The following is a 16,301-nucleotide window of genomic DNA, read 5'->3' as shown; positions in this document are numbered from 1 at the left end:
ACATACCAGTACTGTAGAACAATATTAGTACTCTTCCTGTGGAATATTTAATTTTGAATAATTTAGCTTTACTAATAAATTAGGATAAATTGTTTGCAAAATGGACATCAGGATGGGTACAAAGGAACTTTGTTATATTCTGTTCTTTTAACTGGGTATTGAGTATGTGGCTAGTAAATGTATTCTTTATATCTTATACATATATTATAAATGTACTTGTACGTATTAAATATTTAATTGAAAAATATATCCTGAAATAACCTAAGGCCCTGAAGTAACCTGAAGTAATAACATGCCAGTTGGTACAAAGTAGATAAATTTGGGGGCTGATTGCCAGACTATTTTAGAATAGTGGGTATTAAGCCATTCTTTCTGTAAGGCACTGTGTCACTAAATTGTCGGTCTGTGAAGATCATTCTTCGTTTCTGATAGTTAATGTTGCTATCAGCATTTGGGAGGGTGCCCGTCTTCTATGTTTTTGAGTTTTGAATTTGTTAATCTAGAGACTCTAAATATGTTTTCAGGTCAATGAGCATATTATTTAAAAAATGAGTAGGGTTAAATTATTTTATTACTAACTCACATTCTTAAACTAATTCTTCAGTACACCCTAGCTTAATGCTTAAGACTGCCCTCGTTTGACCTCTAGCTCTGTCACTCTCTGTATGTGTTGGGCAAACAATGTTATCTGTTGGTGTTCCAATTTTGACTTCAGAACTACCTGGTGGGGTGATTATGAGCATTAAATAGGGGGGGTTCACTGTGGTGTTACTCTCAGGTTTTGGTGTTCTGAGCAATTCTTCTCAAATCCGTATCTGTATATTTATATTGAATATTTAACAGGATTCCTAAAAATTAATTTTTAAAAATTTGGTACTTACATCAACATATTTATGTATTTCTAGGTTAATCCTCGAGCACTGTTGTTTGGTCACACAGCCTCAATCACCTGTTTGTCTAAAGCTTGTGCTTCTAGTGACAAACAGTATATTGTGAGTGCATCTGAAAGTGGGCAAGTATTTTCTTATTCACTTTTTTCCTCTTAGGTTTTTTTTTTTTTTTTAAGAATTTATTTATTTATTTGACAGAGATAGAGACAGCCAGTGAGAGAGGGAACACAAGCATGGGGAGTGGGAGAGGAAGAAGCAGGCTCATAGCGGAGGAGCCCGATGTGGGGCTCGATCCCAGAATGGCGGGATCATGCCCTGAGCCGAAGGCAGAAGCTCAACCGCTGTGCCACCCAGGCGCCCCTCCTCTTAGCTTTTTTTTGCAAAAAGTACCAGTGTATTAGTGAGTAGGGAATTTTTTTTCTTTTGAAGTATTTTTTAAATGAATGCTTCGATTGTCTGAACTTAAAGATATTTGGAATATGGTTTTATAAATGTGAATTTTATCTTTATTAATGATTTTTGTAATACTTTTATCATAATTTATGATTATATTTTTGCCTTGCTCTTGAGAAATTCAGAATACCTTATAAGTTAAAGCTTGATTACTAATCTCCATGGTATTTTTATGGAGTTAGGCAAACAACTGAATGATGGCTAGGCTAGCATAAATTTGGAAGATGAAGCCATGCAAAGTTCATATAGTTGTATTCATGTATACACTAACATAATTATATATTCCTGAGTCCTAGAATATAACTTGTTTTTAGAGAGAGAGAAATCATTAGGTAATAGTCATAGGGTTCAGAGTGAGGAGTTTCTAAACTTTTCTGGTGCTTAGAAAATTATATATGTAATATGTTATTGAAGGGAGGTGGGGACCTGGAAGAGCATTATTTAAGAAGTTCTTCCCTCCCATCAGCCCCCCATAATTTATGAACTTGAAAAGAACCTTTTGTAACTGTAACAAGAAGAGACAGTATCAGGTAAAAATATAATCCCTTTTGGTCAATTAGAGGATAATTCATATTAGCATGCATATTCTAAATAAGATTGAACATCTTTGAAAAATTGTTTCATACCATGTGAGATATAAGAAAAGGCATTTTGAAGAAACCCTTGAGAATATTAGCATCACTGCATTTTATTAATGTCTTCTGTTAAATAAAGTTTATTTCTTTAAAAGACAAAGACAGATTGATATTTCTAACTTTGAATGTCATATCTTCAGTTTGAGGTAGAAGCCTTTTTTGTTATGCACGTGATAAAATGTATGCAATAAACACTGAATCAAAATTGGAATATTACATTTAATTTGCAAAGGTTTGGAATTAAGTTGACTTAATTAAGTTGGCTTTGTGTTGTGCTAAATTTTCTAGCTATGCTGATAACTAATGGAAAAATCCTGGTGGTTTAAATTAGAAGTTTATTTCTTGTTTTTGTCACTTGACCCTGGTATATCATTTGGGGCTCTGCTTCACTGTCATCCTTACTTTGAGGTTGAGGGTGAAGGGAGCAACCACTGACAGAAGCAGTTGCTGTTTAGAATGGAGGCAGAGGAGAAAGAAAGTTCTTGGGGCCCTTGCATCAGTTGTGGCCAGAACTACTCACAAGACTTTAACAACCAAAAGGGAGCCAGGAAATGCAGTCCTACCATGTGCCCAGAAAGAATGTGGTTCTAGGTGGGGGTGGGGAGGTTGGGATAGTGAGTGAGGACCAGAATTTTTCCAAACAGCATAATGATTATATACTCCTTTTCCTTGAAATATATCAGTTTTAATGAAAGATTAAAGTACTGTGACAAAGATTGACGGTGCTTTTACAAATCAGATTTAAAATTAGCTATTATTTTTGTTTTATAGAGAAATGTGTCTCTGGGACGTGAATGATGGCAGATGTATTGAGTTTACAAAATTAGCCTGCACACATACAGGCATACAGGTTAGTATCTATATCCATAATGGTCCAAGTCAGCACAACTTATTGCAGGTATACAGTTAAATGTTTTTTAAACATTGAGCCTAAAGTTTTATATGAATAATGGGTGGAGATGAGTAACAGGACAAGAAGACTACAGTTGGGGTAGTGAAAGTATTCCTCATTGGATGGTACAATGAGGGCATATTAAGTAGAGGTGACTAATGGGGAAAGGTGGAGGGTTAGCCAGTTACCACTGCCACTTCTGTTCTTTCTGGCCATCCTGATTACCCAAGTGAGAGCCCCTTTATTAGTTGGGTCAGTCCTCTAGATCCTGAATAATGAATTCTCTCATGCTAAAGCCTTTATGATTCCATTCACGCTTAACACAGATTGACCCACTTTACAGATCATATCCTGCTTATTACTTGTGCAGTTGGTCCTTGGGTACATTTCTTTTGACTTTCTAACTGTTGAAGAAATGACTATTTCATATGTCTGCCTTATACAAGAATTGACATAGGAATTTATAGTTTCTGGTTTCTATTCCTGGTATTCGTTCTTACTCTTTCATAATTGTCAAATTTTTTTGTGCTTCAATTTATGCATCATTTACTCTGTTGAATATTGGGAAAATCACAAATCTATTGAAAATATGATTTATGTTCTCAATGGGGCAGGAGAGGGAAGAGAAGAGAACTAACATTTACTGAGCACATATTGTATAGTCATTTCTTTTACGGTGTTTCATTTAGTTCTCCCCACATCCTTACAAATGAGATAGGAGTATGCTATTTTACATATAAAGAAGCTGAGACCCAGAGTGATTAAATGACTTGTCCCAGTCTCACAGTGAGTCATTCCTGGCGCCAGCATCCCAAATCAGGTTTATCTTTCTATTCTTTCGGTTACATCATACTGCCTCCCGCAAACAAATACAGTCACTTGTTGGAAAAGAAATCTTGTGCCAACACAAATTAGAAAAGCAGTGGAAAATGTTTCAAGGTGAGGTGATGGTTTGTGTAATAAAGTCTTTTTTTTTTTTTTTTTTTTTACTGTTTCTTATCCTCGCAAAGGCCTTTTAAAAATTGCTTCTTTGGTGTTGTTAGAGTGTAAGCTTTTTATTTAAGGGCATATGTTACTTATTTTTTATCATATGATGAATCATCAAGGTTTATAGAGAGAAAATGGATAATGAATGATATATGGTTAGTGACTTTATAGATTATTTAATGTCTCGAACTCATTGGATATAAACATTTTGACTGTTGTATAATTCCATGATTTAAAAACTTTTGTTCTACATTTTAGGAAAAATTCTCTTTGTTTATTCAATTTACTTTTAGTGCCTGTTCTTTCTCAGATCCTGTATTAGGTCCTGCATTTAACTTGGCAAACATCTCTAAGTAGAAGATGCTGTTTGACAAGTTCACTAGTGTGGGACAGTTGTTTCCTGTGTGATCTTCACTCTCAGGTCCAAGAGTGAGTTGTTTGTATAAACAGAAATGATAAACCTTGGTCACACTGGCACTTACTGAAATCACAAGGAGATGCCAACTTACTAAATTATTACATGGGAGATCCCTTTTTGATATTTGGAAAAATTGTTTCTCCATTCAGGATACTTTCTTTGCTAGTATGAAAGTGTCTAAGGAGCTAAATTTAGTGGTCAGAAGATTATTTGGGAGTATAACTTCAAAGCAAAAGGTGGGAGGCATTTATCAGGCAAGGCTAATAAAATATCCCTGCCCCCAGGAGCGAGCTCTTCTCTACTGACTGTCGTGCATGTGTCTCTCCTGGCTGGTGTCAGGTGGATACTGACAGAGATTGCTTCTCTGCACCCATCTTTTCCTCCTCAACCCTCTCCTCTTAGATGGGTCAGGGCTGCCTACGGTCACGTAATCATATGAGAGTGCCTGGCAGTCCCTGGGACCTCCAGGTTGTGTGTCCTGTTTTTTGGATCAACCTTCTAAGATCTAGAGATGCCCTCTGTGATTGTGTTTTATTAGACTCCCCTCTTGGAGTCTTAGTGGTGCTACCTTGCCCTTAGTTAATGTGCTTAGTTAATGCGCTCTGTGTTCAGTGTTTAAGAAGTTGTACTTCTTCTTATACAGGGTACCCCATAGTTGAGAGAAGATTGTATTCCTTCACATGCAATGTTGAGCCTGAGAACAGGGCTGATGAGTGTGGGAGCAGTCCTTAGTTACTTTCCCAGTTGTGGAGTGGCTACAGCATTGCCCTTTGTACTCAGTCTAGCTTGCCGTCATGTGATTCGTGTAAGGTCCAATCCTTTGGAAGTAGTTCTGTGGTTATTAGATGTCTTCACCTTCGAGTAATCCTCTAAGAAAATCATTGCACTAGGAAAGTCACTTTTTGTTTTTTGAAGCTAGCGGGAGACAGGTCCTTTGAGAAGTTGTTAATCTTGTTTTGATAGTTATTCTTCTTCTGCTCTTTGGTTGATGGAAACCCATCCTTTCCTTTTGAGTTATTCTTGGGATGAGTAACATGTAGATCATGATTGTATTGGTTCGTCCTCTATTTTTCTTTCACAAAGTGTAAGTTTACATGGTTTGTCTCATACTTTAGTCTGAAATAACACACTTAGATTAATCAGAATTTACTGCTGATTATAACATGGTTGAATAGCAGTCATCTTCTAAATTTCGTTTGGTCATAACTAATAATTATAAGCCTATACCCAGCTATTCTCATTCATCTAAAATTCATATTTTTTGCTTTGGTTTGTGAAAAGATTCCTTTTGCTTTGATTTGTGAAGCTGATTTTGTTGAGGTGTTTTATGAATTCATTCAACAGTCCTGTTTTAGATGCTATAGGAGGATTAAAAATGAAGAATTACTGTGACTTCTGCTCCAAAATATTTCAAAAGGAAGGATGTTAGGAAAAGAATAATTTTTGTTAGATATTTTGAAATATTAATGTAACTTGATGAATGTGTGTATATATATGTAGACACCTATAAGAGGTGCCAGATAGTACCTGTCTGGTAATATTCCTGGAGAAATTGAGTGCCATCATAAGCTTGATGAAGTGCTTGCGAACTGAGTCTCAGAAGTAAAGGAGAACATTTAAAACTCTTTTTCCTTTTAGTTCTACCAGTTTTCTGTTGGAAATCAGAGAGAAGGAAGGCTTTTATGCCATGGCCACTATCCTGAAATCCTCGTTGTGGATGCCAGCAGCCTTGAGGTGTTATACTCCTTAGTATCAAAGATCTCTCCAGACTGGATTAGCTCCATGAGTATTATCCGATCCCACCGAACACAAGGTCAGTGTGTGGTGCCCTTTAGGGACTTCACCCCCCTGACATAATGGGTAGTTTACTGTAGAGTTCTGTATCATATATGGTATATTTCATAAGCATAAAACATAAATAAGAAGTTTGAGGGAAGAAGGAGTGGGGGCTTCTGTGATTGGCACAGTGGGTGGAAGGTAGATCAGAAAGGGTCTTGTGTGCTAGCTAGGGAACTTTGGTTTCGTCCTGTAGATCAGGGGTTGGTATACTTGTACTGTAAAGGACCACATACTAAATATTTTAGGTTTTACAGTCCACGTGATCTATGTTTCAGCTACTACGTTCTGCCAATGTAGCACAAAAGCACATAGTACTGAAGTGAATGAGCCTGTGTTCTGATAAAATGTTATTTACAAAAAACAGACAGTGCGCTGGATTTGATCCATGAGCTGTGGCTTTCTGGCCCTTACTATAGATGTTGGACAGTCTCTGATAAGAATGCTTGAAGGGACTTATGTTTTATTTTATTTTTTTATTTTTTAAAAGATTTTATTTGTTTATTTGAGAGAGAGAGAGCACATCCATGAGTGGGGGTGAGAAGGGACGGAGGGAGAGGGAGAAGCAGGTTCCTTGCTGAGCAGGGAGCCCGATGCGGGACCCGATTCCAGGACCTTAAGATCATGACCTGAGCCGAAGGCAGACTCTCAACAAACTGAGCCACCTAGCACCCTGGGATTTGTGTTTTAAGCATCACTTTGGTGACGTTGTTGAGAATGGTTTAGATGGAAGATGATTTTAATACCCCAGCCGAAAGTGGTGCAGGTCTGAAGTCCAGCAGTGGCTGTGGAAACAGAGTGGATGGGTTTGCAGCATTTCCCAAGGGCTCACTTGCAGAGTATTGGTTCTGAAGTTTGTTAATAGGTATTAGTGAAAAAGGAGGGTTCTGTGGTCAAATGTATTTGGGAGTTGTTCAGTGAAATAAAATTGAAGAGGCTTCTTTAATCTGGGACCTTCTCAAGTAGAGGCTTTTTAATACCTATTAGAGAATTACTGCTTTATTCAAGAGCATAGCAGTGAAAAAGACGTTCAACTTCATTTTCCAGGCAATAGGGAACTCATTATTAGCATATTCACCTATAATCTTAGTTACAATCAATGTTTTCTTTAAAAAAGGGCTATATTTGTGACAAGTGGTTTGCGCATTTTGAATTTTTACGCTGTTTCCACGTGAGAAGCACATGTACTGTGGTCGGAATAAGATAGAATGTCACTGATGAAAACTTTTGTGCTGTGCATGCAATTCTAAATGTTATCAGTTTATAATCTTGCAAGCATATGTAACTTTTAATCTGCACTTACCATATTCTAGTCTTTGGATATTTGAGAATTTTAGCTATATTGGTATGTTCCACTTTTACTATAAATTGACAGGTTTGTGAGCAGTTGTTAGTGTCTCCATACAGGGTCATGACTTGTAATCACTGCATTCCAGTGCCTTACATTGCCTGGAGAACTGTGTAATATGATGAGGTTTTTACTTAAGGACAGCAAACGGTTCTTTTTAATAATAGTAATAACCCATCTTGATTGACAGCTGAGTGCTGTACCTGTGGTGTGTCTTAATTCTCATAGCAGCCCAGTACCAGTGTTACTCATTTGTATTTGCTTACGGATAAGCAAATTGAATCTAAGGTTAGTTAAGTTATCCACAGTTCATCTGTTAGTTAGTGAAGAGAATGAGATTTTCACGGATATCTCCCTCACTCTGGAACCCGCACGAGACTGCTCCTAGTGTCTCTGCTCTCAGAGTTTCATGTACGTTACCATGGCGCTGTGACTGCTTCCTTACCTACAGCTTATGCATTTCATTTTTAGATCATGTCTTGTCCTGATCACAGTCTATAGAGGGTGTAATGTGCCATAAAATGTAGAAGACAGGCAAAGTAGGTGGGACAATGGGGAAATGAGTGTCTTCAAGAAATAAAGTGAGTGTGCTCATCCATGATAAATAATTAAAAGTTGTGAATTTTGAAGAATAAAAATTCTTTGTTAAATCATCAAGTAATCATAGTGATCAGGAACATTTGAAATTATTAAAAACTGGTTGATTAGAAATAAATTCAAGTAGCTGCAAACAACTTTTCCTTGAATTTCAAATTTGTGGCCTGTTGTGTTTCAAAATCTGGCTTCTATTTCATGAAGTAGAGAATTACGCTTTTACGCCAATTAAAAGCATTATTACTTAATTTCATTAATGTTACTATATAGAAAGAAAGCGTATTATGTTTGTAATCTTGGGTTCTTGGTCCCTCTCGGCTTAGAGGACACCGTGGTCGCACTCTCAGTGACGGGCATCTTGAAGGTGTGGATTGTTACCTCTGAAATAAGTGGCATGCAGGTGAGACAAATGTTCTGTTCTTACAGAGTCTTCAGTTTTAGTGATAGGCCCCCTCCCTTTTTTTCCTAAAGAGCCAGGAGAAAGCTATTCTTTTTCAAGACTCTTATTGACATAGTATTAGAACATCCCCTAGTATGCTGTCTCTGTAAGTGTATTACGTTTTTCATTTTTGATGGCAGACATCTGCTCTGTCAAGGATATGAAACAGAGAAACATACTGTACAGGATATAAAGTAGAGAAACACAGAAGAGCTGGGATTTTCCTCAGTTGCCTCTATTAAAGTTAAAAGACTGTTTTGCTTGAGGGAAAAAAATAAAGCAAACCAATACAAAAAGTATATAAAGCCAATTTTAGTTCTCTCTCTGTTCTTTGGGCTTGAATTCCTTGTAGCTCTGTCAGTAGAAACGGCAGATCAATATTCTGACAGTATTGATGCTAATTTCTTCAGCTACTGAATTTTTACACACTGAATTTGGGGAAGGACCTGGAGGAATTGATCAGTTTTTTTTTTAGCGTAGAAGGACGTATAGATACAGAATTTAGGTTTGACTCAAACTTTTATCATCTGTTATTGCCACAGTGTTGGCACTCTGATTCTCATCAGCATTTTAATCTTGAGTAGCTTTGTAGCAAAGACATTGTCCCTGGATATGGTTGGAGTGTATTTTTGCTGCTTTTTATTACCTTGGTTCTCACATAAGAGGCTAAAATGATGAATATATCAAGTGATGTCTTTCTTCCATTTTATTTATTTTTATCATTGTATGATAATTTTAATCGACAACCAAACCATTCCTAACATTTTACATATCTTTCTCTTTTCAGGATACTGAGCCAATATTTGAGGAGGAATCCAAACCGATTTATTGTCAGAATTGCCAAAGCATTTCTTTTTGTGCATTCACACAAAGGTCACTTTTGGTTGTGTGCTCCAAATATTGGAGGGTAAGATAACTATATAAATATGAAGCTGTATTTATACCCTTCAAGGTGTTGGTTTATCAGACTTCCAAAGATAATTATAAGGAAGAGCTTGGTTCAAGAATATTTTAACCCTTTGGAATTCATATAGGCTATTGTTGTAGTGTTAATGTAATAAATGATAAATACAGCCAAATCATGATAAATTCAGCTAAGATTTAATTACAAAAAGGCGCTGTATAAGCAGTTTGATTGCTTTTTATTTAAAGAAAACTAAAATAAAAATTCTGAGCCATTGAATTTTTTAGCACTGTAGAATACACTTTTACCAATTATTGAAGGTGGCAGAAAAATTCTTCTAGGAATTATGAGATCAGAGTTTTTAGTCCTAGCTCTAGCACTTACTGGACATGTGACCTTGAGCCCGTGATGTAGCCCTTATTTGTGTCAGTTTGCTGTCTGCAAAATGGGACAGCAATGCCTGCCTCCTGCAGTCCTTCTAAGGCTCATATGAGATCATGATGTAAAGGGACTTTGTTAACTTTGATGTGCCTTACAGATGCAGAGCTCCAGATGGCCTGTGCTGCTGATGAAATTTTAGGGACTTGACTTTTTTTGGGGGGGAGCACAGGGGTCTTTTATACGTGAGAATTATTAAATAATAAAACTGAGTCTTTTAATTTGCTGTTTATGATACTTCAGCCCCTGGATGAAATTAAGTAAGATAATTCCCATATTAATAAAAAAGAGATGTTCTGATGTCTGAGTGTATTAGAAATATTGTTACTGAACATAGAAATAAAACAGGAGTCATAACCATGCATTCTAGAGGCTGGTTCCCTATGACTAGGAATTCTTTGATGGAACATTCCTCCCTTTACATAAGGATTCCCTGTGCCTACGTAAGGCAGCACATTTGCTCCACGTGTCATATGCCTGACCGCCAAGAGGCACACAGCTGGGGACCTAGTTGTGTTTTCCCTGGTGAAGGTGACTATGCCCCAGGGCTCACTGACACAATGTCTTTAACTTGAGGTAGGGAATTTTAAAGGCCTGAGTTTGTTAAATATATTTCCAGAAGTTTAGTTTTTAGTCTGGTTTTTTTTTTAAAGCTTTTATTTATTTGAGAGAGGGAGAGAGAGCACGAGAGAGCACAAGCAGGGGGGAGACGGACAAGCAGGCTCCCTGCTGAGCAGGGAGCCTGACCGGGGCTGGATCCCAGGACTCTGGAGTTATGACTTGAGCCGAAGGCAGACGCTTATCCGAATGAGCTACCCAAGCGCCCCTTGTTTTTAGTTTAAATGTCACTGTATCTTACTTAAATGACACCAACATGAATTAGATTGTAAATTTCTTGTTCCTTGTAGGTGTTTGATGCTGGAGACTATTCCTTGCTGTGTTCAGGTCCTAGTGAAAATGGACAGACGTGGACTGGAGGTGACTTTGTATCAGCAGATAAAGTAATCATTTGGACTGAAAATGGGCAAAGTTATATTTACAAACTACCTGCCAGGTATTTAATCAATAATAAGTTAGGATTTTAATCAAAGCAAGCATCTGAATTCAGGGTATAACTCGAATGGATAAAAATGTTTAAAGTATAAATGATTTAGGTAAAAAACTTCAGAGTTTCTTAAGTTAGCTTTATAATTCCAGTTTAACTTATAAGTACAAAAATTAGGTGGATCTTTATTTCAAGTAGGGTATTTTAATGACATTAATTTAATGCCTACATTAAATTAATTAATTTGAAAATCCATATTTTGTGCATTGTCCAAAAATCCTCCTCATATAGTATGATAAAATATTTAATGCCAGTATTTTAATTGAATGTTACATTTTTCTCATTTTCAGTTGCCTTCCAGCTAGTGATTCATTCCGCAGTGATGTGGGGAAAGCAGTTGAAAATTTAATTCCTCCTGTACAACATAGCCTCTTAGATCGAGCAGATAAAGAGGTAAAGTTCTTCAGGTATCATTTATAATTGATAGTGACATTGAAAATTTCTCACAATCGCATTTATCAGGGTCTTTTGGTAGCTAAGAATTTGAAAGATTCAGGGCATTGTGTTAAATGTCATAAAACATTTTGACATGGTCAGTTATAAGCACAGTTCTAAAATTTACATATCTTTATCATATATGCTTTTAGTGCTCATATTTCTCAAAGAATACAGATGATCTTATACTGATTACATAGTGGAAATGACTTTTTGGTAAAATATTGATGGCATAAATTATGCTATCATGCAATTGTAAACGTAGTGACAGATATAATTTTGGGAGGGCAAAAATAATCATGGAAAACTGCTCATTAGTATTAGTTCATTACTTGCATAAGGCATTGCTATCTCCCCAAAATCATATAGTGTTTTAAATTATCAGGCATTAGAAATAAAGAATAAAAGAAATTTTCTGTCTGTGACAACCAAAGTTTATTATGATCTCTTTTCTTTTTTCTTTCTTTTCTTTTCTTTCTTTCTTTCTTTCTTTCTTTCTTTCTTTCTTTCTTTCTTTCTTTCTTTCTTTTTCTTTTTTTTTTTTTAAAGATTTTATGTATCTATTTGCGAGAGTATGAGTGAGAGAGAGCAGGGGCAGGGGAGCAGAGGGAGAGGGGGGAGCAGGGAGCCTGATATGGCGCTCAATCCCAGGACTGGAGTCGAAGGCAGATGCTTAATTGACAGCCGCGCAGACATCCCTGATTTCTAAAAACCTACTTAATATTAATTTAGAATTGAAATGCAATGACACTTCGTACTAGGTTTTCATCTCTGTATTTTTTGGGCATTAAGGACAAAGCTGTGGTTTTGGAAGTAAAGTTTCCTTTACTTATATTCTGGGTTTGTATAGCTTTTTCATTTTGAACATTTTGTTCCATCTTTATGTGATGGGATTGCTTTTTTTAATATTTTGAATTTACAGAATTTATACACCTCTGTACAGTTAAGATGCTCTATAACCTATCCTTTATTTTCCTAACTTGAATGCCTCCTTTTCTCTAACCAAACAGTCACTTCCAGGTAAACTAAGGGATAATGACTTACATAAAAAACATAGGTAAAACAAAGCAAAACAAAGTACGTATTATGTTTTTAAAAATACCAGCTCCCTGATATGTTTTAAGTTAAGATACATCTATTATATGGTGTGAGATACACTGTGGACTATGGAATATTGGTTATTATAGCTGCTGTAGCAACTTCTCCATGTTAGAGATATTGTTTATCAGTTACAGCATTCAGTAATTTTCTGACTTTAAGTTAAATCACAGAATTCATTATGCTTAATATATATAGTTTCTATAGGCTAGTGATTTTTAGGAAATAACTAACACCAAATACAGTAATTAGATTATTTGTTAACTATGATTGTCAAAACTGAAATTTATTTTTTACTGCTTTTCAGGATAGGATTCTAAGCTTTAATATTCAAGTATTTGTGAATTTAAATTCTAAACTTTAATTTTATGAGCCCACCCCTATTTAGTATTTTCAAATAAGTGGTATCATTGAAGGCATAAAAAGAGAAAAAGATTTTTTGTTTTAAAAAAAGTATACACAAGACGCTAATGAATGGCCTTTGATCCTAGTGGTCTATAGTTAACACATCAGGCTAAGTTCAAATTGATTTTGTAAATGTGACCAAGTAAAATGTCATGCTATTAGTTGAAAATATACTGCTTAAAAAAAATGGAGTCTTCTGGGGTGCCTGGGTAGCTCAGTCGTTAAGCGTCTGCCTTCGGCTCAGGGCGTGATCCCGGAGTTCTGGGATCGAGCCCCACATCCGGCTCTTCCGCTGGGAGCCTGCTTCTTCCTCTCCCATTCCCCCTGTGTGTGTTCTCTCTCTCGCTGGCTGTCTCTCTCTCTGTCAGATAAATGAATAAAATCTTTAAAAAAAAAATGGAGTCTTCTACTTGTACAATCTTGGTAGTTTAATTTTGCTGCTGCTCTTAGTGACTAATCAGGAATGGGCAAAAAGCTAGGATTAGTGAGTTCTCCCCTTTTGACCTTTAAAGTGGAGACTTTTCTTTTTGGTGAAGGAGTGGTATATCTTTGTTTTAGTTATTTAATAGGAGACAGTTAAATACATTGCATTGTTGTGGTGAGTAATCAGTTTTTCTAAAATAGAGAAAAAGAATATAAATACTAATTCTAGAGAAAGACTATGAATGCAGTTTTCATTTCTTTGCATGTTTGTATTTTATTGGACTTGAATATTAGTTGACATGTAATCAATGCTATAAAATTACATTAAAATGTTGTTGACTCATGCCATAAACACGTTTGTTTGTTTGTTTGTTTGTTTTTTTAACTCTGGTTCTGAGGCAAACTACTTAACATCCTTATCTGAAAAAATGTTAATATGTGAAATTTTTTTTTTAAAGATTTTATTTATTTATTTGACAGAGAGAGAGACAGCCAGCGAGAGAGGGAGCACAAGCAAGGGGAGTGGGAGAGGAAGAAGCAGGCTCCCAGTGGAGCAGGGAGCCCAATGCGGGGCTCTATCCCAGGACTCTGGGATCACGCCCTGAGCGAAGGCAGATGCTTAACGACTGAGTCACCCAGGCGCCCCTGAAATATTTATTTATTTATTTATTTATTTATTTATTTATTTGACAGAGATAGAGACAGCCAGCGAGAGAGGGAACACAAGCAGGGGGAGTGGGAGAGGAAGAAGCAGGCTCATAGCGGAGGAGCCTGACGTGGGGCTCGATCCCATAACGCTGGGATCATGCCCTGAGCCGAAGGCAGACGCTTAACCGCTGTGCCACCCAGGCGCCCCTGCCCCTGAAATATTTTGATTAAAAATAGCTAAGGGGCTCCTGACTGGCTCAGTTGGTAGAGCAAGCAATTCTTGATCTTGGGATCATGAGTTCAAGCTCCAAGTTGGGTGTAGAGATTACCTTAAAAAAAAAAAAAAAGCTAAAAATTTTGAACATTTTTCTTTTGGCAGTTGCTAATTTGTCCTCCTGTTACTCGGTTCTTTTGTGGATTCAAAGAACACCTCCATAAACTATTAATTCAAGGTGATTCTTCAGGAAGATTGAATATTTGGAACGTATCAGACACACCTGATAAACAGGAAGGTAAAGAAGATAGTAATAAATCATGTGCAGCAATTTCTTAATTCTTTTAATTTAGCAACCTAAATACTAAGCACTGCATAATAAATTCATAATGTACATGTCATTTTATTCTTCTTAGAATTATAGTTTGTGACAGTTATCATTTTCTGATATATATTACTGAATCAACTAAGTACATTTATTTTAATGTTTAATTTTTTTCTAACATGGACAAATTTTTTTTTTTAATACAAAACAAAACCTCCACAGAATTGAAAATGACAACTTCTATTAGTTTGCAAGAGGCATTTGATAAACTGAATCCTTGTCCTGCTGGAATTATAGATCAGCTGAGTGTCATTCCCAATAGTAATGAGCCTCTTAAAGTCACTGCAAGTGTGTACATACCAGCACATGGACGACTCGTTTGTGGCCGTGAGGATGGAAGCATCATTATTGTACCTGCCACACAGACAGCCATAGTACAGCTGCTGCAAGGGGAACACATGCTCCGAAGAGGTATACTGAAGATCTGCAAGTGTCTAACGTGTTTTGAGAACTCTCTAACCATGATATTGACAGTGTTTGCCCTCTTTGTCTGTAACAAGTACAATGAATCAGCTTAGTTGTTAGTGTGCTAGGAGTTGGTAGAATTTAATGCCGGTGCAGGTAAGAAATACTTAGTACCCATTATTGGAACATATACCACGTAATGACTGTATGTAGAGAAATATCTGATTTTACCTCTTGGTATATGTTAATAGTTTCATTTATTATTAGTTATCTCTATAGCTTACTAAGTAATTACCATATTATCAGTAACATCGCCAATCTTTTAGAACAGTGCTGTCCAGTAGAAATACGTATATATAACAGTATATGATTTTCTGTATTCACATTAATAAAGTAAAAATGAAGCAGATGAAATTAATTTTAATAATCTGTTTTCTATATAACCCAGTATAGCAAAACTATTTTCATTTCAACTTGTAGAATTGAATAAAATTTCAATTTTACAATATAAGATCAATTGCAATCAATATAAAAAACTACAAGTGAGATATGTCACATTACTTTTTTGTGCTAAATCTCTGAACCCTCCTCTATTTACAGCACATGTGAGTCTGCGCTAGCTGCATTTCACATGCGTGGCAGCCTCGTGTGGCTGGCAGCTACTGTATTGGACAGAGGATTTTAGAAGACAAAATTAGAAGCTTTTTCTATGATAAATATTATAGTTGTTCTAACAATTCATGTTTGCCTTTATCTGCTTAAACCTTGTAAGACTATAATTTTCTCATTTTAAATCCAAAACCTCATTCACAGGTTGGCCACCTCACAGAACACTCCGCGGTCATCGGAACAAAGTCACATGTTTGCTATATCCTCATCAGGTCTCAGCTCGTTATGACCAAAGATACCTGATATCTGGAGGCGTGGATTTTTCAGTCATAATTTGGGACATATTTTCTGGAGAAATGAAACATATCTTCTGTGTGCATGGTGGGGAGATTACTCAGCTTCTAGTTCCACCTGAAAACTGTAGTGTAAGTTGATCATAAAAGGTAATTTTATTGTGGTAGCCCTGAGTTATATTGCTATCAGATATAGAATCTAACTTAAAGAAAATGTGACGAAAGAATTAGCAAAACCCTTTCAATTTTAAAACTAGATAATGTTAATATATAATATTTAAGCAGAATTATAGTTATTTACTATTGGGTATAGAAATAGAAGATGCATATTATTGTTTTTTCCTGTTACTTGCTCCTAAATAGTATGGCTTGTCTCTGAAACACAGTTGCAGTTTATCAGAGTTTCAATTTTCCATTTTAAAGTAGTTTAAATATTCACAAAGATAT

General features: G+C 36.2%; 1 protein-coding gene across 3 annotated transcripts in view; it reads left to right on the top strand.

The window, feature by feature from the left end:
- The window catches only part of WDR7 (WD repeat domain 7), a 347,769-nt gene that overhangs the window by 26,990 nt on the left and 304,478 nt on the right, over positions 1 to 16,301 (top strand). For all 3 annotated transcript variants that reach the window (XM_026496379.4, XM_057313055.1, XM_057313056.1), the window contains 10 exons: positions 906 to 1,012; positions 2,750 to 2,828; positions 5,914 to 6,088; positions 8,377 to 8,453; positions 9,280 to 9,399; positions 10,743 to 10,888; positions 11,230 to 11,332; positions 14,328 to 14,460; positions 14,710 to 14,958; positions 15,766 to 15,986. In XM_026496379.4, coding sequence (XP_026352164.1) covers positions 906 to 1,012; positions 2,750 to 2,828; positions 5,914 to 6,088; positions 8,377 to 8,453; positions 9,280 to 9,399; positions 10,743 to 10,888; positions 11,230 to 11,332; positions 14,328 to 14,460; positions 14,710 to 14,958; positions 15,766 to 15,986 — 1,410 coding nt within the window. The remainder of the gene's footprint in view (positions 1 to 905; positions 1,013 to 2,749; positions 2,829 to 5,913; positions 6,089 to 8,376; positions 8,454 to 9,279; positions 9,400 to 10,742; positions 10,889 to 11,229; positions 11,333 to 14,327; positions 14,461 to 14,709; positions 14,959 to 15,765; positions 15,987 to 16,301) is intronic.

Source organism: Ursus arctos, unplaced genomic scaffold (assembly GCF_023065955.2).
Source record: "Ursus arctos isolate Adak ecotype North America unplaced genomic scaffold, UrsArc2.0 scaffold_17, whole genome shotgun sequence".
In the NCBI taxonomy this organism is placed as follows: Eukaryota; Metazoa; Chordata; class Mammalia; order Carnivora; family Ursidae; genus Ursus; species Ursus arctos.
The sequence above is the reverse complement of the archived record's forward strand: the minus strand, read 5'-3'. Positions and strand labels throughout refer to the sequence as shown.